The sequence below is a fragment of the Gadus chalcogrammus genome, chromosome 4 (genome assembly GCF_026213295.1).
Source record: "Gadus chalcogrammus isolate NIFS_2021 chromosome 4, NIFS_Gcha_1.0, whole genome shotgun sequence".
NCBI classification, from domain to species: domain Eukaryota; kingdom Metazoa; phylum Chordata; class Actinopteri; order Gadiformes; family Gadidae; genus Gadus; species Gadus chalcogrammus.
Genome location: NC_079415.1, coordinates 7,665,890 through 7,686,630, shown reverse-complemented (window position 1 = coordinate 7,686,630; position 20,741 = coordinate 7,665,890). Strand labels below are relative to the sequence as shown.

Here is a 20,741-nt window from a genome sequence, read left to right as displayed (position 1 = left end):
AGCACAGAAGGTGACATCGCAGCTTAGCAAGGCAGGCGAATTCATAACCTACATATGCAGCAGAAAACTGTCCCTGCTGTTCCTGATACTCAGGAGGACAGGAAGTTTGGTTTGGCTGAATAACTCGTAAAATAGTGAATTGTTTATTCGATACATTACATACATATCATATTTGAATGTTCCCTTTATGAATGTTTTTATTCAAATGTATATTTCCATAAAGATTTATTTTTAAATTGCCTTATCAATTAACATTTAACGTCAAAATAACCGGCAAAGAAAATCGACATTTCCAGGTGTATGCTTCTATTAATATTGCCATTTCATTGTAATAAATCCCATCGCCGGAAACAATTTGACCAATACTATGGGTTTCAGAATGATTATGAATGTGTTCCACTCGTTCCCTCCGCTCGCCCGCTCTCATCGTGTTTCCATTGATCTGCGTCTCTTTGTCTGATCGCTGTGGAGAACTGAAAGGCGCCGTCTCCTCTCGTTATTTCCTGTCTCACCCTGCCCCATTGTCTCTCTGTCTCCGCCGCTTTATTTACCGTCTGCCTCGCCCCCTCACTGTCCCCTTTCGAGGTACGTGGGTTTTATTTTCATTCCGAGAGTTTCCTTCGTTATTATACCCGCCGTTTTTTATTCATTCTCGCCGTGGACTGTGCAATCCTCAATTTTTAATTGGTTATTCAATTTGAATCTCAAAAGAGGTAACCTGTGTGTGTGTGTCTGTGTATGCATGTGTGTGTGTGTGTGCGTGTATGTGTGTGGATAAGTGGGTACAATGTGTGATTGTGTGCATGCGTATATATGTCTGTCTGTGTGTGTGTGTGTTTGCATGTCTGTGTGTGTGTGTCTGAATGTTTCTATGTGAGCGCCTGTGTCGGTGTGTATGCGCGTGTGTGCGTGTGTGTGTGTGTGTGTGCGTGTGCGTGTGCGTGTGTGTGTAAGATGTGTGACCGTGCCTGCTTGCATGCATTTCCTCTATTTCTTTGCACGTGTGTGCGCGTGTGCGTGCTATTTTCTGACTCTGTGACCCCTGCAAACACTCGCCATCTCCCGGCTACTTCCACCGGGCGACCACACCGGGACTCATTAGCTGTCAAGTCTGAACATTCCACCCAATCAGATTCCTCCCGAGTCTGTGATCCGGACCACATCCCATGGCGCGCAGGCCTGCTCCGTGATCCCATTTATGGCGGCGCGATGGCAACAATGTGGCCCCCGATGTGGACAGACTGCTCGCATCATTAAAACCGCCCGTATCCCGAACCCTCTAACCCACGGCCACAGCGAGGCATCCCTCCCCTTCCCCTTCCTCCCGGACCCACTGCCTACACCGCCGTCGCTGCTGTCGTAGCATGAAGGACTCAAAGCTGCTGTAGGTAAGGTTTCAAAGGGGTAAAGAGAAAAAGCAGAACAGAGACAGTGTCTTCCGACGACCAAAACAACGTACAGACCCCTCAAGGCTCCCTCCCTCCCTCCCTACTTTTCACCGCCATTGAGAAGCGTTGCAATTCACGCACATGTGATTGACAGGCGAGATGGATCCCCCGAATCAGTCAGGGGACGGGTGCTGTGATCGGAATTAAGGGTCAGGAAAAAGCCGGGAGCGGTCTTAAATCGAGCGGTCTCTTACAGTCGTCATTTGCTCAAATCCCATACAGTATTTCTATTTTACTCACTTGCAAATGAGAGATCGCTGGGCCATTTCTTACAAATCACACTAAAATAATAGCTTTTAAACCAAAGCTGCATCACCTTTGAATTGATATTTAGCAGCTAGCAGCTAGTGTGCATGTGCGCGTGTGTGTGTGTGTGTGTGTGTGTATCCTACCTGTAGATGATACAGGCACAGTCCCTGCAGGTACCACAGTTCTCTATATCCTGTCCAGTCCTGTAGGAGTGCCTCCTGTTGGGGGGAAACCCATAATGAGCCACAGGAAAAAAAACAGAAAAGTCCAAAAGAAAAAAGTAAAAGCATGTTAATACATTCCAATAATCAGTGGTGGAGAATAACCTTGGATATTTTTTATGTTTCTACCTCTTCTATCGCAATTTTGTCATTTGGTCATAATCTCGCTCAAAGATGCCTTAGGCTGCTAGACCCAGAATAACCATAACCTCATGAATCATGCTGAATGTAATGTAATACATCATACAAAATAAATGTTCTAAAAAAAGGATCAAATACATACACCGTTGTTGTCTCGTATGCACAACCCTGTGTGTGTGTGTGTGTGTGTGTGTGTGTGTGTGTGTGTGTGTGTGTGTGTGTGTGTGTGCATATGCATGTGTCTGTGTGTAAGCATATTGTGTGTGTGTGTGTGTGTGTGTGTGTGTGTGTGTGTGTGTGTGTGTGTGTGTGTGTGTGTGTGTGTGTGTGCATATGCATGTGTCTGTGTGTAAGCATATTGTGTGTGTGTGTGTGTGTGTGTGTGTGTGTGTGTGTGTGTGTGTGTGTGTGTGTGTGTGTGTGTGTGTGTGTGTGTGTGTGTGTGTGTGCATGTTTGTGACGTGTGCATGTACGTGCTGGACTATTTCTCCTTAAGACCTAGATATGGTTTATAATGAAACGTATCTTTTATTTATGGTATTGCAGTTTCCTCAGGATGCTGTTTAAGGCGCGTGGCATGTAAATGCGTCCGTCCTCGCTCTTTAAAAACGAGCCCACCATCTGATGATGCTTTAAGGAATAAATATGAATAACTTCCATTGGAGAGGAGAGCGGACTGTTACGTAAAAAAAACATGACTCACACGTCCTGATACCTCATGCATGAAGTACCGATCGATGGGGGGAAAGTCAGGTCTATATTGTGTTTCGTCTCAGGAATCTGACTTTAGATTGATATCTGAAGTGTGGTGGCAAACGCGCTAAAATCGGGGTGAACAGGGCATTTCACCTTCTTTCGCTTCATATTATTTTCGACCAATCACAGTTGCATGAGGCGGGGATCTGTTAGAGTGTCGTCGGCGAAACGCAGCAAGCAGCAGTAAACTGGGAACAGTGTGTCAAGTGTCAAGGTTTCACTCAACGACCGTTATACCGGCCGCTGTAGAAATACACTTATTAAAATCCCATTCTGAAAGCTTCATCCACTCGCGCAAATTAGTCTTCTTCTGGTGGTCCTTGACTGAATACTTATACTTGGCTCCATTAGGGAATACTTATAGGTAGGCCTGCTACCGAATACCGTGACCTAGCTCACCTACCGAATACTGTGACTCATGCCCATTACTGAATACTTATACTGTGGTCCATGACTGAATACTTATACTTCGGTCCATTACTGAAATCTGTGACTAAGGTCCATTACTTAATAGTTACTTCCATTACTTAATACTAATGCATAGATCCATTACTGAGTACTAATACGTAGATCCATGACTGAATACTTCAACTTGGATCTATTACGGTAGTACTAAAACTTTGGCCCATTACTTAATAATTATATTGGGGAGCATGACAAGAACATCTTTCTGTATGACCAGAGGTGGCGCTACAGTATCTCCAGAAGGCTGGATATTTAAAACATGGGCTTTAGCGCCTGCAGTGTGATTAGGGTTATATTGCTCGAGACATCTGTCAAGGATTTTTTACGAGATACATAGACACCCATCTCTCCCTCTATCTCCTCGCCTCAACGTTTTTCTCCTCTCCCTTACATCATGTGTGCTATTTTGGTGGCAGATAAGGCAAGGAATATTCACTAATCGGCTTACAATTTAGGGAGGGGGGGGGGGGGGGGGGGGGGGGGGAGTAGATTAATTAAACCGCTGATGAGAAATGTATAAAGGTTTTCATTTTATTTGATGAGGGACACGGTCACACGGACTAAAACTTGATTGCTATATGTGACGTTGGAGAGTTGCACGCATGAGGAAAGAGTTGCGACATAGAATGAAACTCAAGCATCCCTTGAGAAGCCTCCGTGCGTCAAACCCGAGAGAGTTCAGATGTAAAGAAACCGAAAGAGACTTTCACCAGTGACGGCATTACACACCTGTCTCCTCGCCTATCGTGTTTAATCACATACCCCCGCCTTTGGTCTATTTTATTTAGGCTCCTTTTTTTTATTACCGTGTGTTTATGCCGTCTCTTTTCCGCCTGTCTCGTTTCTTATGAATTTCCCCTGTTGCGCTATATCCACACGGCAGCGGGGCCAAGGTGTTAACTGACTCACACAACACACGGGGAACACAGGCTATAAATAGAGCGTCTGCCTCCTGGAGAACCAGGAGCATAATAACCTGTAATATTCCCCACACCTGAAGTGGAAAGGTTATTACTGTTGGAACGCGCCCGTCTCTTCTTCTTCTTGGGGGGGGGGGGGGGGGGGGGGAGAGTAATACTGCCCCCGAAACACCAAACCGTTGTATACCCTATTCCACGACAGAGTTGACAATCTTCTTGAACAAAGCTGCCATCATTCTGTTTTCTGACATTCGTATGGGTTTTTCTTTTCTTTCTTTTTTCTGCTGTCTTTTCCTTTTTTTGGCTACTGGGCAGAGGAGTGGAAAGAAAAAAAGTATGCGAGAAAAGAAGCCTCTCCAAATTGAATCCGCAGGCTACGAGAGAGCATACTGACACTGAGTTTGAGGTCTGGCTGTCGGAGACACACAGTACGCCTGCCATGTTGAAGTCCCCGCTTTGTTTTGGTTTTGTTTTTCGTTGTTTCCATTTTTTCCTAAGAACATCTGTTTCATTCACTATCTTGCTCCAAAGTGATTTTAGGCGGATTTGCATATCAAGCTTTCCAATAACAGAAAGAGCCACTTCATTTTACGCGAGCACTAATACAACCAAACGACTGTTGGCACGAGACAGGGAACAAACCGTTTTTTAAAAAGTAATCTCTGTGGTTAAAAAACGATTTCCTTATCCTCATCCATTTTTAATAACCTTCTTCAAGGTTATTGAGAATTGTGCTGATACACGGCCCTGTTCCTATTCATATCGGAGCTGATCTTTCAACGGGGTGAATTATAATATTTATTCATGATAAATATTTTTTCTGAAAATATTTTTTCTTTTGACAGAAGTGCTCGTACAAACTCACCCGTCTCTCTCTGCCTCTTTCTTCTCAAGGTCCTGAATGACATCCAGCAGGACCTTGATGGTGTTCTGGCTGGTCTCTAACACCCCCTCCAGACTCTGGAGCTGGGTCTGCAAGGCCCGGATGTCATGCAGGGGTCCGTTAGGCCCCAGGAGCTTCTCCGCCACCCTGGACGGGTCCAGTTTGCACCTGGCTCCGGACACCAGCCCCCCAAGAATCTCTTGGACCTGCCTTAAAGTCTCGGCCTGGGTAGCAGTTAGGGGTCCTGCTGTCGGCTGACCCCCGGAGACGGAGCCAGAGTCCTGTTGGCTCGGAGGGAGGGCTTGCTGGCTACTGGAGGCGATGGACCTCGTGTTGGCTCCTGAGCAGAGCATCTTGTGTAACGCCCCCAGCTGAGCTTGGGCTGAGCTGAGACAGCTGGGCCTAGAACAGGCCTTGGCAGGCAAAGTGTAGGACTGCTTCCCTTCTTTAATTACAGAAACTGGAGGGGTTGCAGCTCTGTGCCTCAGAGAGCTGGCTCTCCTACACAGACTTTGGGGTGACTTTGTTTCTGTCAAATCTTGCCTGTTCTCCTTCTCGCTTTCTTTTTCGTTGCAGCTCGTCCCGGGTGTGTTGGGTCTGGTTCCAGAGCCCGGAGTGGTGCTGTCCTCTTTGCGTGGGGTGTAGGGTGGAGGTGGGGGTGGGGGTGGCGGCGGGAGTCGAACAGCCTTCTTGTCCTGAGATGGGGGCGTGTACGGCGGTGCGGCCCGAAAAGTGGAAGAATATAAGGGAGCGGCCTTGCTTGGAGTGGCACAGGACTGCACGCTATGGAGGGTGGATGCGTACGTCTGAATGAGTAAGGGTGGAGATGTGCATGACTTAAGCTTTGGAACCGGGGAAGAATAAGGGGGGATTCCTGGGTGTGCAGCAGAGATGGTTTGGCCACCTTGACATGGGATTTTACAGTGGGATACTGTCTGTATCACAGTGGCATAAGGGGGCAACGTGGAGCTCGAGTGGAGGCCAGTGAGCCCGGTCGGGTGTGTGGTGGTGTAGTATGATATTGAAGTGCACGACAAAGAAGTTTGGGTGACAAACGTACAAGGGGATGCATGTGGTTGTGGTGTGTTGTTTGATGGTTGATTGGGTAGAGGTGTAGCTGGGACTTTTGCATTTGGGCCAGTAGGGGAAGCAATGATGGGTCCATTCGGAATGATAGGAGGGGCTGCGCCTGGGGTAATGGTGGAGCAAGAGATGGATGCGGATGGCCTAATGGTCGAGAAAGAAGCCTTAGCAATCTCCTCAAGACATGTTATAGGGGAAGGACTGAAGCTGACAGCTGCTGCCTTGGCAGGATCTAGCGGCGACACCACAGTATAATAAGGGACAGATTTTGGGTCTAGAATAAGGGCCGTAGTGGGGCAAGGCATGCCAGGGGGTGCAGCTGAGGGAGTGGGGCCCGGAGTGGAGCACACCGGCCTGGCTGATGGAGGGAAAGGGGAGAGGGCGCAAGATTGGGGCGTCAGTGTGGTTGCGATTGTAGAAGGAGGGGTAGGAAGATAAGGCACAGTATTGATTTTGGTGCTGTGAGGCTCATGACACTGCACTGGGGGTAGAGAAGTACTGGGCATAGACAAGTTCTCAGGTTGAATGACTGCTGAGCTTGGATTCATTGTTACATCTAGTGACGAGACAAGGTTGTTAATTGGGGCCTTTTTGCTGCAGGGTTGACTAGTTGAAGGATAAGGGAAGGGTGTCTCAGTTTGTTCTGGGGTGTTGCATTGTTTATGGTTTGATGGCAACGGATGATGGTTTTCTACTTGACTTTTTGCTGTGTAGGTTGTTTGATCTAAAGGTAGAGATGGGCATGAACTCTTTGATAGACTTTGGGTGGTGCATGGTTTTTCATTATGAAATGATTGGACTACACTCTTTGTTGGACTTTGGGTGGTGCATTGTTTTTCATTAAGAAATGATGGGACTACACTCTTTATCGGACCTTGGGTGGTGCATTGATTTTCATTAAGAAATGATGGGACTACACTCTTTGTTGGACTTTGGGTGGTGCATTGATTTTCATTAAGAAATGATGGGACTACACTCTTTGTTGGACTTTGGGAGGTGAAGGGTTTTTCATTAAGAAATGATGGGACTATACTCTTAATTGGACTTTGGGTGGGGCAGGGTTTTACATCAAGAAACGATGGGACTACACTCTTTGTTGGACTTTGGGTGGTGCATTGATTTTCATTAAGAAATGATGGGACTACACTCTTTGTTGGACTTTGGGAGGTGAAGGGTTTTTCATTAAGAAATGATGGGACTATACTCTTAATTGGACTTTGGGTGGGGCAGGGTTTTACATCAAGAAACGATGGGACTACACTCTTTATTGGACTTTGGGTGGGGCAGGGTTTTACATCTAGAAACGATGGGACTACACTCTTTGTTGGACTTTGGGTGGGGCAGGGTTTTACATCTAGAAACGATGGGACTACACTCTTTGTTGGACTTTGAGTGGGACTGTGTTTTTGATTGAGGGATGGAAATTGACATGGGCTATCAGTTTGGACCTGAGTGGTACAATGTGTAGGATTTCGAACTGGGCATTGACCTGATTTTTTGTTTGGGATTTGGGTGGTACAGGGTTTTCCATCAGGGATTGATGATGAGAATACACTCTTTGTTGTGTATGCTGAGTTATGTTTTTGTTCTGGAGCTGGAGATGGACAAGGGCTGTCAGTTTGGACTTGGGTGTTACAGTGTTTAGGTTCTCGCGTTGGACATGGGCATGACCTTTTCACTGGACTTTGGATGGTGCCGTCTTTCTGTTCTGGAGGTAGAGATGGACATGAACCTTTTGTTGGACTTTGGGTGGAGCTGTGTTTTTCTACAGGAAATGGATATGAGCATAAAATCGGTTTCTTTACTGGACTTTGGGCGGAGCGTTGTTTTTCTACAGCAAATGGAGATGGGCATACAATCGGTCTCTTTGTTGGACTTTGGGCAATGCAGTGTTTTTGCTCTGGAGGTGGAGGAGAATGACAAGGGCTCCTAGTCTGGACCTCAGTGGTGCAGACTTGAGCTTTTGTGGGTGACCGTAAAGGAGTGGGTCTGTCAGTTTGGGTCGGGGTGGTGCAGAAGGACACCTCTTTCCCTGGGTCACTTATGGCCCTGTTTAGCCGCTTCCTCCTCCGAACCAGAGACGGGGTAGTGCTCCCAGGGCGCCTGGAGCCCTCTCGACAGGTCACAGATGAGCAATAGCAGGGTTCCGCGTGGCGGAGTGTTTGCGGAGGGCAACCATGTCTAGAGTTTCTCAACAAAGCAACAGATGCTTCACCGTCTGACCTCTGGGTCTTGACCTCCCGCACGGCCACTGTCTGCTGCTGCGTCTCAGGAGAAACAAAGTCCTTCCTGGATCGTGCGGCCGATCCACGGTTGTTGCCCAGATACTCATCCTGGGAGTCCTGCTCGTCATCCCCATCCACACCCACCGAATCCCTCAGGCTGTAGCTGTGTGTGCGGTTCGAGGAGTGCGACTGGGGCTTCTTTAGGCATGGGGAAGTCTGTATGGCTGTGCTGGTGCTCGTGGTGGACTTTCGCGTCATTGGCAAAGTTAAAGAATTGGCCTGAGGTGGGATCCAGCAGCGACGCGTGGGTCCTGGAGTTAATGGGTGAGGTGGGGCCCTCGCTAAGAAGGCAGCCACTACTTCTATGGTATCTGCCATATCCCCTCGCACTGCCCCCACAACCGAGGTCCTCCCGGGCAGAGCCGCACAACCCGGCCCGTCCCGGTCCGCCCACCCCCGATGGACCCTGCTACTGCTGCTCTGCTTGCGGGTGGGATGAGGGCTGCCATAATCTGTGAGCCCCCTTTGTTGGCTTTTGAAGTCCGCCGTAACCCCCCTCTGCTGGCTCTTGGTCTCCGCCGTACAGCCCCTCGACTGGCTCTTGGTCTCCGCCGTACAGCCCCTCGACTGGCTCTTGGACTCCGTCGTACAGCCCCTCGACTGGCTCTTGGACTCGGCCGTGCCACCATTGCCACTGCTGCTGCTGCTGCCATCCTCCAGGTCCTTGAAGCGGACCTGGTGGGTGCGATTGCGGCGTCTCTTCAGCCGGCTCTCGATGTCCGGGGAGTCTCGGTTTAGCAGCACAGAGCGCACAGTCATAGTGCCGGGCAGCTTGTCCAAGGCCAAGGTGCTCTTGCTGTTTGCGTGGCCTGTGATCAATTGGTTAGGCTCTTTGCTCACCATGTCTTCTGTTTGTCACTATCCCCCGACATCCACAGGCCCCGGTAAGCACTTTGATATGATAAAAGTCTTTCTGTGTTACTGTGTAGTAAATGAGATACGCTCCCTGCTTTATTGGATATTTATTACGACCACAAGAGACATTGAGATGTCATTTGGCGAAATCCCCGTTCCATCACACAATAGATGGGGGGTGCGGTGACTATTCGTGTGATTGCGTTCAGTAGTCTTATTTCACGTTGATAGCGTCGATTGGTAGCCTTGTTGTACACAGTTTGGAATAATCACAGCTTTAGAGTATATTGTATTTATAAGTATTGCAAATAAAGCATAACAGGTATGGAACTCGGTGAAGGATGCTTAACCGAGGAAAAGGTAAAAAAAGCTTGTCTCCTTCCGAATAAGTAGAACACTCAAGCAGAAAGCTTTGGTCACAACATTCAATCGACAACGTAGATAAAAATCTAAGAAGACGAATAAGAAGAAGAACAAGAAGAAGAATCTAAGAAATGTCTTGCACCCGCCCTTGCGTGTGAGCCTGGTTAACTGCACACTTCAGTTCTTTTGTGCGCTCGTTCCGTATAGTGTCCAAAGAAATGAAGTCTTGATAGGGCTGATGATGGAACCAGCAACCGGGCAGAGCTGGGATGAATGCAGGCCGTCCATCCATCCCAACTCCATTAACAACGGACCTCGCTCCCTCTCGACTTGTCCCTCTCCCCCTCTCTCGAATCCCCGCCAACACTCCCTCTGCTCCTCAGGAGATCAGAGGGTATGAAACCGGCCAATGTGCTTCCCAATCTCGTTCTATCGCCGTCCGCATTTTTTTTTCATCACTCTTCTTTTGCTTTAGCGGATGTCCTCCATTGGGGTTTGGTTTTGATTCTCTCGCTCTCTCCTTCTCTCTCCCTTTCTCCTCCAGGACTTGGCTAAGAGACGCATCCTTTCATGGCTAGGGATGATCGAGGTGTCCTGTAAATAGAGAAGAGAGACAGAATGTTAGAGTGGCAGAAAGGAGTGAGGGACTTTAGTGAGTTTCTATTTATGTTATCGCATTTCCAATGATAGATAATGTATGCCGAATCGCCCTCATGAAAACATAGGAATATAATAAGGTAATTGAGCAGTTCAATAAAAACAAGTTAGAGACCAGAAGGACGAAGGAAGAAAAAAATATAGAAGTCAAGAATTTTGTAACTGACCTGATTAAATGGCTAAATTATGAGGTACTTATTTAGCAAAAACCTAATCCAAAATACTCCCAAGGAAGAACAACATTTAATATTTCTCTTTGCGTAAAATGTTGTGGGTGTTGGCTTTGTTGATATCTCTTCATGTAAAAATACATGCATAACAGTAAAGTACTAACAAAATAATAGAAATTATAAAAATATATACAAACAAGAGTAGTAATGAGTCCTACAATAGAATCTTGTTGCAATCAAATACTAATATTCAAGCATTTATTATTCTGCTTGCACTTCCCTCGTAACTTCCTGTTGAACAGTTTGTGACCTTCTCATTGGTCCTTGATGATGTGCCCTTGTGACACGCTTCCTGATTCATGAGGCCAGTGTGTGACAGGCCGTCCGCCACGCTGTGCTTCGCAGTGTGTTCTCGTCACTGTGATTCTGCAGTCGGACCCTGATGGTTCGCAGCCACCGCTCTCGCTCTCTCATATTCTGCCTTCCTCTCTCTACCTTGGAGCACTCTCTCTCTCTCTCTCTCTCTGCCCCTCTCCTTAGCTCTCTCTCTCTCTCTCTTTAACTCTAGCATTCTGTCCCTCTCTCTACCTTGCATGCTCTCTCTACCTCTCTCTCTCTCTCTCTCTCTCTTTAACTCTAGCATTCTGTCTCCATCTCTCTACCTTGCATGCTCTCTCTACCTCTCTCTCTCTCTCTCTCTCTTTAACTCTAGCATTCTGTCCCTCTCTCTACCTTGCATGCTCTCTCTACCTCTCTCTCTCTCTCTCTCTCTTTAACTCTAGCATTCTGTCTCCATCTCTCTACCTTGCATGCTCTCTCTATCGCTTTTTCTCTCAGTAACTCTCACCTCTCTCTCTCTCTCTCTCTCTCTCTCTCTCTCTCTCTCTCGGGTTCTCCCTCTCTACCTTTCTGAGTCTCCTCAAGTCTACCTCTTTAGTTTTCATTTTTATGGTTGTCTAATTGCATGTGTTTCCACGTCTGTGTGCATGTGTTCTGTAGCAGGGTGGATGTAACGTGAATAAAGATAAAATAAACAAATCTATCTACCCACTCTCGCGCACATCTATCTCTCTCACCACTCTTACACACACACACACACACACACACACAGACACACACACCTCTACCCACTCTCTCAATCACACACACACACACACACACACACACACGAATGCACTTACACTCTCTGTCCACCCCCTACCTCTCTTTCTCTTACACACACACACACAAACGCAAACTCAAGAACGCACTGACACACTCCTCCCTCCACCCCTACCTCACCTTCTCTTACACACACACACACACACACACACAAAGCTGTAGTGCTGTGTGTGTGTGTGTGTGTTGTTTGCCTTTAAACAATCTATGGATCTCCATGGCCTTGTTATCTCCCGCTCATGGCTTCTGACAGACAGACCTCATCTGCGCGCTCTCTCTCTCTCTCTCTCTCTCTCTCTCTCTCTCTCTCTCTCTCTCTCTCTCTCTCTCTCTCTCTCTCTCTCTCTCTCTCTCTCTCTCTCTCTCTCTCTCTCTCTCTCCCTCTCTCTCTCTCTCTCTCTCGTCTTTAGTGGTTAGGTTCGAGAGGAAAGGGGGGGGTAATTAGAAACTCCTCCACAGCTCCCAGGTTATTTAGGGAGATCGCGAGAGAGCGGGAGAGAGAGAGACAGGGGGGGGGGGGCAGGAGAGAGATACCCGAGGGGCTGCCACTTTTTATTTATGTCTGTTTTTTCCCTCCCTCTCCCTCTCCATCCCTCTTCCTCTGTTTCTCTCTCTCTCGGCAATAGGCTAAGCAATTAATTTTAGAAGCATTTTTTTTGTCCTATTTGTTGAAGTTCTCTTTACATCTCGACAGCAATCAATAAATCAAATGCTGTGACCAAAAAAATATAAAGAATAAAACTGGTTACTGAGGCTGTCCCAGCCCTGCAATAAGCCCATTTAATCATCTCATTCGGGCCGGATGAAATTATCGCATTACCTGTCTGCCTAGCTACCTAGCTACCTACCTGGCTGCACTCTGGCCTTTGGCTCTTTGCACATGACCCGAGTCTTCCACCAGGCTAGGCACACCGATTGCTAACGCTAGCGAGCTAGTCATGTGTTCTGGTGGAGTGGATTTGGACAGAGGCCCGAAGGCCGGGATGGGATTTTTTCGGTTGGATACTTTCGAAATCTAGCTTACCCTGGCTGGTTTCTCCAAATTGCTTTAATTATGATTAAAGTCACAGTCCAAAGTGCCTTTGGCTTCGGGTTACGTGTGTGTGTGTGTGTGTGTGTGTGTGTGTGTGTGTGTGTGTGTGTGTGTGTGTGTGTGTGTGTGTGTGTGTGTGTGTGTGTGTGTGTGTGTGTGTGCAGGGGGACGCGTGGGGGTCTGGGGGGAACGGCCGTTGGTGGTAGGGGGATCTGGACTCACCAACGTGCTAAAGGTGCATTATTGGATTCGGGAAACAAACCACGGTATTCCTGCTCCTTCTACTCTGGTGTCGGTGCTGCGGTGGCTTCTAGATGAGCTGCTTAACTACGAGTCAGTGGGAGGAGTGAAGACCGACTCAGGATCTGCTAATAGTACACAATCACACGTCCGCCAGGACGTAGAGCAGCACTCCGATCCCGTGCGGTAGGGGGATAGATTGGGGTGTGCTTTAGGCCCGGTGGACCCCTCTTTGAACACCCTCCTCCCCCCTTCGTCTCCATTTAGCCGCGCTGCCGGAAATGTTGACACCAAACACCCACAACATGTGCACGCACACGACCTAATCCTCTTTCTGCCTCTGTCCCCCCCCCCGCTAATACCCCTGTTTCTATCCACTCGTCACTCAGCCGTGCAGAAGACCACTTTACTTTCAACATTCATCCTGACAGACCCCCGCACACACACACACACACACACCTGCATGCATGCGCACACACACATACACACACACCTGACCTCCGGCCCTCTCTTTGGAGGACCATCACCCTCACTCATCTCCTCTCCTCTTTCATCCCAATCCCTCAGGTCCGTCGTTCCCGCCTCTCCTCCTCTCCTCCTCCTCTTCCTCCTCTTCTTCTTCCCCACTATTAAACCCGCCTCCCCTACCCGTTTCCCCCCTCACCATGATAAACTCCCCCCTGGCTCCCTAGTCTAGAAACTAGGCCCTCGGCTAAAAGAAAAAAGAGAACTATATATATATATATAATATATATATATATATAAAAGTGCACTGACAGGTTAATGAATTCAGACCCTCTTTAATGCCTGCGTGCTCCCGGTAGCTCATGTGACATTTCCGCGTGGAGCTTTATTGGTGGAGCTGGAGATAAATGGCCGGCCGGCTGAGGAAGGTGCGCTGCCGAATAATGTCAGAAAGGGTCATAACTCTCCTTTGGTTATTATTTAAGATTTACTAGCTCCAGCTGTTAGCTTCTGCTCCGCGTCACCCCGCTGGATTATGTGTCGGCACGCAACGCCCTGCGCGTGTTTCTTATCCAGTTGGGTGTGCGTGTGCGCGTCCGTGCGCACGGGCGACAAAAGCCAGCGCCGATCTCTTGTTCCCGTCCGTCCAATCACAGCCAGCGCCTTAATGATCAATGCAAATTCCTGACATGCCGATAACATGACCTTTCCAACCCCCCCCCCCGCCCCCCCCGCCGACCCCAGTCCTCCCACTCCCCTCCCCAAATAGGAAAGAGCTAGATCCCAGCGATTGATGTGACTGTGTCATACCATGTGAGACGTCACAGTGTGTTCCTCCTGACTCCCTGGGACAGGACTGTGTTCTGCTCCGGGGGACAGGTCTATGTTCTGCTCCGGGACAGGGCTATGTTCTGCTCCGGGACGGGACTATGTTCTTCTCCGGGACAGGGCTATGTTCTGCTCCGGGACGGGACTATGTTCTGCTCCGCAGGACAGGGCTATGTTCCGCTGCGAGACAGGACTACGTTGTGGGGGACTATGTTCTGCTTTGGGACAGGGGAATGCCCTGTTCCTTGACAGGACTTTGTTGTGGGGGACTATGTTCTGCTTATGGACAAGGCTATGTTGTGGAGGGCTATGTTCTGCTTCGGTCCAGTCACTTGGCCGAACGGGGGGGGGGGGGGGGGGGGGGCGACAGAGGAGCCGGCCTGTGTTATAACGCCGCTGCTTTCGGTTTATATTTATAGATAGACGGCTGGAGGAGCGGGAGGAGATGGGGATAGGAAAGAGGTAGGAGGGATGACGGAGGAGGAGGAGGGGGGGGTGGAGCAGACGAGCAGAGGACGTGTTGCGAGCGGGCGGGGGCTGGGGGCCTGGAGTGAAGCCCCCCTGGCAGCAGGAGGAAATGTCACGGCGAGGGTTCAGCCGAGTGGTAAATCAGGTGCATCAGCGTGTCAGGTGTTTAAGGGGGAAGCGGACGGGAACGGGAGATGAAAAAAACGAAAAAAAGACGGATGATCCGTTATTGGCTAATGAAAGAATAGGAGGGGGGGGGGGCGGCTGAGATAGGTGGAGGCGGGAGGGGGCGGAGGGGGGGGGGGTTGGGGGGGGTGGTTGATACGATCAGGTCACAGTGCAAATGGGCCGTGTTTCCGACGTTGTTCTGCCCCTGTCCTCTTTGTGTTCCGTGCGGTGGTTCTCATTTTTTTCCCCCTCTCTCCGCTCGCTATCTCGCCAGCCCCTGGCTCAAGTGGCGGTGCGTCTGGCTGAGAGCGGCGCGTTCTGCAAGGTGAGCGTTCTGCGCCGCGGCGCAACGCAGCAGCAGCAGCAGCAGCAGCAGCAGCAGCAGCAGCAGCAGCAGCAGCACTGTCCCGGAGTAGATTAACGCCATAAAAGGGCTATTTACAGGGAGTCTGCTTTATGCTTTATTATATTTAGCTAAATGAATGCACTGAACCGTTTTCACACGCAAAGCGACACCACCTCCCCCTCCACCCCCCCCCCCTCTTAGAAGGAGAAGAAAAAAATGCACGTGTCAGCCAACAATCTTTTGGAAAGAAAACAAATAAGGAAAAAAAAAAAAACACATGCCGCATTTGCCTGAGCGGCGGGGGGGGGATACACACACTTTGCTCATGTGTGTGCATTTTTCTAAACCGTGCGTTAGCACCGTTATCAGATGCAGGGGTGCAAACACACGGATGGCGAGAAATGGGGGGAAATACAGCGGAGTCAGCCGTCAAGTAAACATCCTTCGCAGCACCTTTGGTTCACTGGATGTAACACATTATCCGTGGTAGGCTGCGACGGCAAGCCTGAGAATAGCTCAAGGCGTTAGTTCTGCCACCCAAAACTACTCACAGTTTTCTTTCCTTTCCCCCCCCCCCCCCCCCCCCCCCCCCGTTCAAGACTCGACAGAACCCCGAAGACGAATGGGTCATGGCACACGTCTCCACCACACCCCCGCCCCTCCCAGGCGTCGGGGGGGTTGTTTGTAGGAGCTGATGGCGACAACGCTGTTTTATGAGTAATACAACGGGGAGTCGACGGTAATTCGGTTGTCATTCCGGGCTCTGAGTTTTCCCCTATAAAAGAATAAATTATTAACGTTCTTCATTGCAACGGGATTGAAAGGCACTATGCTGGGGAGACTGTATTTTTTGGCGTTATTTATCCCGAACCCTTAACCCTTTACTTGAAAAAAGTGCATTTTGTCGAGGACCTACTTTGAATTTGCCTCCGTTTCACTGCGGCAGATTTATGTTGCACTTGCCACGATTGTTACATTTCCCACTGAAAATCGTTTTATGTAAAAAGGTTAAGTGTGATGGAAGAGGAGAGGAAACCATTAGGAGCGCCTAAACTGCATGCCGAAAAGTACTTGTACTCCTAAAATAAAGGAAGGTAAAGGGGTCCTTTTGTATGCCGTCGCTGCCTTACAGAGCCGGCCCGAGGGCTTCTATAAGAACACGCGTTCAGCGTTTCACTTTCAAAGCACAAATTGAAGCGTAGCCAGTAACCGCAACCACTGGCCTATTCATTTAAATGAGCACCCTGTAAAATATCTACATGAAGGTGGAGTCCAGGAAATTAAATTGCAATTTTATTGGGTGGAAATTCACCACAGATCTATTTGTTAATCAAATAAAAACTATAAAAAGCTCTAAACCCCTCCCCCCTCCCCCCTCCCCCAACACACTTCAGCCAGCAACGAATAAAGTCGTAACAAGTCACGGCTAAAACGGATAGCTATGTTCTCCTCAGCCAACGTAAGATGCTAACCTGTTTGTCTGTGTGTCTGTGTGTGTGTGTGTGTGTTTGTTTATAGCCCTGATCTGGCATCCAGTTTGGCTTGCTGACGACAGTGAGACATCACAACCAGCCCTCCTCCCCACACACCCAAACCATGGGGGATATTTCTTCAAAGCCACACTTACAACACAAAGCACAAAGAAATAATTTTTTGTAGCTATAAAAAATAAAAGAAAAAAAGATCCCATTGGTCCCCAAGATATTTTTACCTTGTTTCAGATTCTTGGGAAGCTGTAGTCGTGATTCGTCAGGTTCATGTCGGAAATCATTTGGTACTGAATGTAATATTCTAATGTAAATCCCCCTCGTCATGTCATCCATGTGTTCAGACATGCGACAGAAATCCATAAAAACATTGTTCCTGCTTCTCGTTTTGTTCTTTTAGTCCTGGTCCTCGTTTCATATTTCATCCCCTGTTCCTGTTCATTCAAGCTTTCTGATTCGCTAATCAAGTATTCAAGCACTGCCCTCGTACTGTTAAATCATGTGTTTGCTTCCAACCATCTTCATCTAAAATCAAGCATCAAAACAAAGGTTCTCACTTTTTACTCTAAATTATATATTTGAATGCAACCTTCTTAATCAAAAATCAAATATTTGAATCCTACCCTCTTACTGTTAAATTAAGTGTCACCCACACACCCACTCCAAGACACACCCCCAAACACCATCTCACACACACACACACACACACACACACACACACACACACACACACACACACACACACACACACACACACACACACACACACACACACACACACACACACACACACACACACACACACACACACACACACAGCCTGGCTCCCAGTGGAGTGGAAAGGGGGGGGGGGGGGGGGGGGTCGGGCTGTTGTTAGTACTGCATGGGTCCATCAGGGAAAAACCTCACATCAAACTGTGTGCATGCGTTTGTGTGTTTGTGTGTGCGTGCGTGCGTGCGTGCGTGCGTGCGTGCGTGCGTGTGTCTGTGTGTGCCTGTGTGTGTATGTGTGTGCGTTTGTGGGTGTGTGTGCGTACGTGTCTGTGTTTATGTGTGTGTGTGTGTGTGTGTGAGTGTGTGTGTGCATGCTGCTGCTACTGCTGCAGAGGGTCTTAAAAACCCTCCATCTGCCAGCACGGGACCCCTGGCCAGAACATAGGGGCTGGGCCAAACAGTGGACGACTTGTGTTCACAAAGTCCATCAGAGGAGGAGACTGTAGGCGTGAGAAGGAGACACTCCGTTAGCCGCGGGGTAATAGATGTACGGTGATAAAAGCAGATGACTTTGTGTTCAGAGGGAGAGAGCCAAGGCAGCAGGGTCACAATGCATGCTGAAGAGGCCGCATAGCAAAGTAGCACGTTTTGGGGACACAGTGTTTTCAATACCTGTGAGTGTGCCTGCAGTCGTGCGCGAGTTGGGCCTCCTGTTTGTTTGTTTTGGTGCTGGAGGACCGTAGCTAGTAATCCCTCTAGCTGAAATAAAACACAGGTAGCTGGTTGTAGTCTGTATGGAGAACTCTTCCTAATTTCCCGTTTAGCCTTATTTGAGATGTAATGAATATGTTTGTATTTCGCTAATCACACACCTGGACAAAGTTGCCAGCTTGTGATGTCAAACACACACACACACACACACACAAGCACGCACGCACACACAAACGAGCAGGCGCTGCACTCCTCACACACGCACACAAAACACACACAAATGCACGTGCGTGTAAACGGAAGCCTGACTTTCTCGCTGCACCATCTGCGAGACCACCGCACAGTGACAGCTTCGTGTAAGCCCCCCCAAAGCTCCACAAAGCCCCCTCAAACTCGGCAAACACACTCCCACACCTGCTGCAACACAGGACCTCAACGTCCTGCCATGCAGTACCCATCTCTCTTGCACTCACACACAGGGACACACTCACACACACACACACACACACACACACACACACACACACACACACACACACACACACACACACACACACACACACACACACACACACACACACACACACACACACACACACAGTATACAATAAATACAATACATCAACACTATTCAGGCATGCACGCGTGTGTGCGTGCGTGTGTGTGCTCACATGCGCACGCATGCACACATCACTCTGGTGACGGTCCACGTTAAAAGAGGACAGCTGATGACTTTAGGAGCCGCGCATCGGGGTGAACCGAATTCTGCTGAATGCCCAGAAAACTAGGAAAACAAACAAACCGCGGCGCGCTGCACATGCGACGCAGCCAGTTTCTTTCATTTGAGTTGCCCTCGCCGACAAAACTGTGCGCTAAAGGAGAGCCACGGTGAAGAGAGAGAGAGAGAGAGCGAGCCGAGGCTGCGCTGCTTATCTTCCGATAGGACGGCCAAGTGAGTCATACGTACCTCGTCTGTTTCTTGAATCCTCGCCGTCTCTCCTCTTCTTAACACTGGAGTGCAGTTTCCACCTCCTCCTCTACCTCGTCCTCCTCGTCCTCCTCCCTCCTCCTTCCTCCTGGCTTCTGCTTATTCCTTCACATGCTTTCCCCGCCGTCCCTCTGTCCGGCCGCCCGTCTGTCCGTCCATTCCTCGGTCCGGCGTGCTCTCCGTCTTATCCCTGCGGTAACCACCTCGCAGTCACGGCCGCTCGGTGAGATTCACTACATGGCTCCGTCTCTGTGTCGCGTCCATCTGCTCTCTCTCTCTCTCTCTCTCTCTCTCTCTCTCTCTCTCTCTCTCTCGCGCACACTCTCTCTCTCTCTCTCTCTCCCTCACACACTCTCCTCCCCTCCTCTTCTGTGTGTGAGTGTGTGTGATTTTTTCTCTCTCCCTCTTCCCCTTCAATGGTGCATCTACGTCTTATACATCGCCGCCACTGCACGGATTTCCTGTCCAAGGAGAGGACCCTCTTTATCTCCCACCCCCCCCCCCCCCCCCCCTTGGAGCTCCGCTGTAGCAAAAGCAAGGCAGAACGCGCACTCTCTCTCTCTCCCCCCTCTCCATGTGTGTGTGTGTGTGTGTGTGTGTGTGTGTGTGTGTGTGTGTGTGTGTGTGTGTGTGTGTGTGTGTGTGTGTGTGTGTGTGTGTGTGTGTGTGTGTGTGTGTGTGTGTGTGTGTGTGTGCGTGTGCGCGCGAGAGTAGGGGAGAGAATGTTTGTGTGCTGTGACTACGAGAGAATGGGATGGGGGTGAGGGGGAGTGGGGGGGCAGGGGGGAGGAGGTTGGGGCGGTGGATGGAGGGAGGGAGGGGGTGGGGAGGGCGAGCGAGTGAGTGAGCGTAAGCAAACAGCCAGTTATCCTCTCTCCCTTTTTTCCCCCCCTCTCCCGCTCTCTTCTGCCCTCGCGCCCTCCCTCTCCCTCTCCACCTCTCCCTCTTTCTTTATCTCTTCCTCCGACCGCACTCTCTCTCTCTCTCTCCCTCTCTCTCCCTCTCTCTCTGTGATGCCGTGCAAGTTCTCTATCATTGGAAGAAGGATGGGGGGGGGGGGGGGGGGGGAGTAAGCGATGATGAGGGAGAGAGGGTTGGAGGCAAGGGAGGTGGAGCTAGTGACTAATTAAAAAGCAGAGTATGTACAGCTGCAGACAGGGGAGAGAGAGAGAGAGAGAGAGAGAGAGAGAGAGAGAGAGAGAGAGAGAGAGAGAGAGAGAGAGAGAGAGAGAGAGAGAGAGAGAGAGAGAGAGAGAGAGAGAGAGAGAGAGAGAGACAGAGAGAGAGACAGAGAGAGAGACAGAGACAGAGAGGTGTTTGAAGAAAGGAGGAGGGCAGAGGGAGCAGCAGGTAAGGGTGTTGCCGTAGTGCGAGTATGAAATGTGAGGTGACAACAGGACAAGGTCACCAAGAGCCAGCTGGACAAAGAAAGGTGTATATAAATATATAGAGAGAAGAGGGAGACGGGGCACAGTACACACACACACACACACACACACACACACACACACACACACACACACACACACACACACACACACACACACACACACACACACACACACACACACACACACACACACACACACACACACACTCAGAATTGCCTCTGTATTCTACAGAATAACAAAGGGAAAAT

At 49.3% G+C, this 20,741-nt stretch overlaps 2 protein-coding genes across 2 annotated transcripts in view; both read right to left on the bottom strand.

The window, feature by feature from the left end:
• LOC130380509 (INSYN2B protein) overlaps positions 1–5,716 on the bottom strand; it is a 19,670-nt gene extending 13,954 nt beyond the window's left edge. The window contains exons 1-2 of the mRNA XM_056587738.1: positions 5,066–5,716; positions 1,841–1,915 (exon numbers count right to left, since the gene is read on the bottom strand). Of these exons, the coding sequence (XP_056443713.1) occupies positions 1,841–1,915; positions 5,066–5,436 (446 nt within the window). The 5' untranslated portion in view covers positions 5,437–5,716. The remainder of the gene's footprint in view (positions 1–1,840; positions 1,916–5,065) is intronic.
• Positions 5,717–8,203: 2,487 nt separating this feature from the next.
• On the bottom strand, positions 8,204–19,144 carry LOC130380508 (uncharacterized). Its single transcript, XM_056587737.1, has 3 exons — positions 19,082–19,144; positions 8,390–10,263; positions 8,204–8,279 (listed from the first exon to the last, which is right to left on the bottom strand). The coding sequence occupies exons 2-3, from the start codon at positions 9,292–9,294 to the stop codon at positions 8,204–8,206; spliced, it is 981 nt and encodes a 326-aa protein (XP_056443712.1). The 5' UTR covers positions 9,295–10,263; positions 19,082–19,144.
• Positions 19,145–20,741: the final 1,597 nt, after the last annotated feature.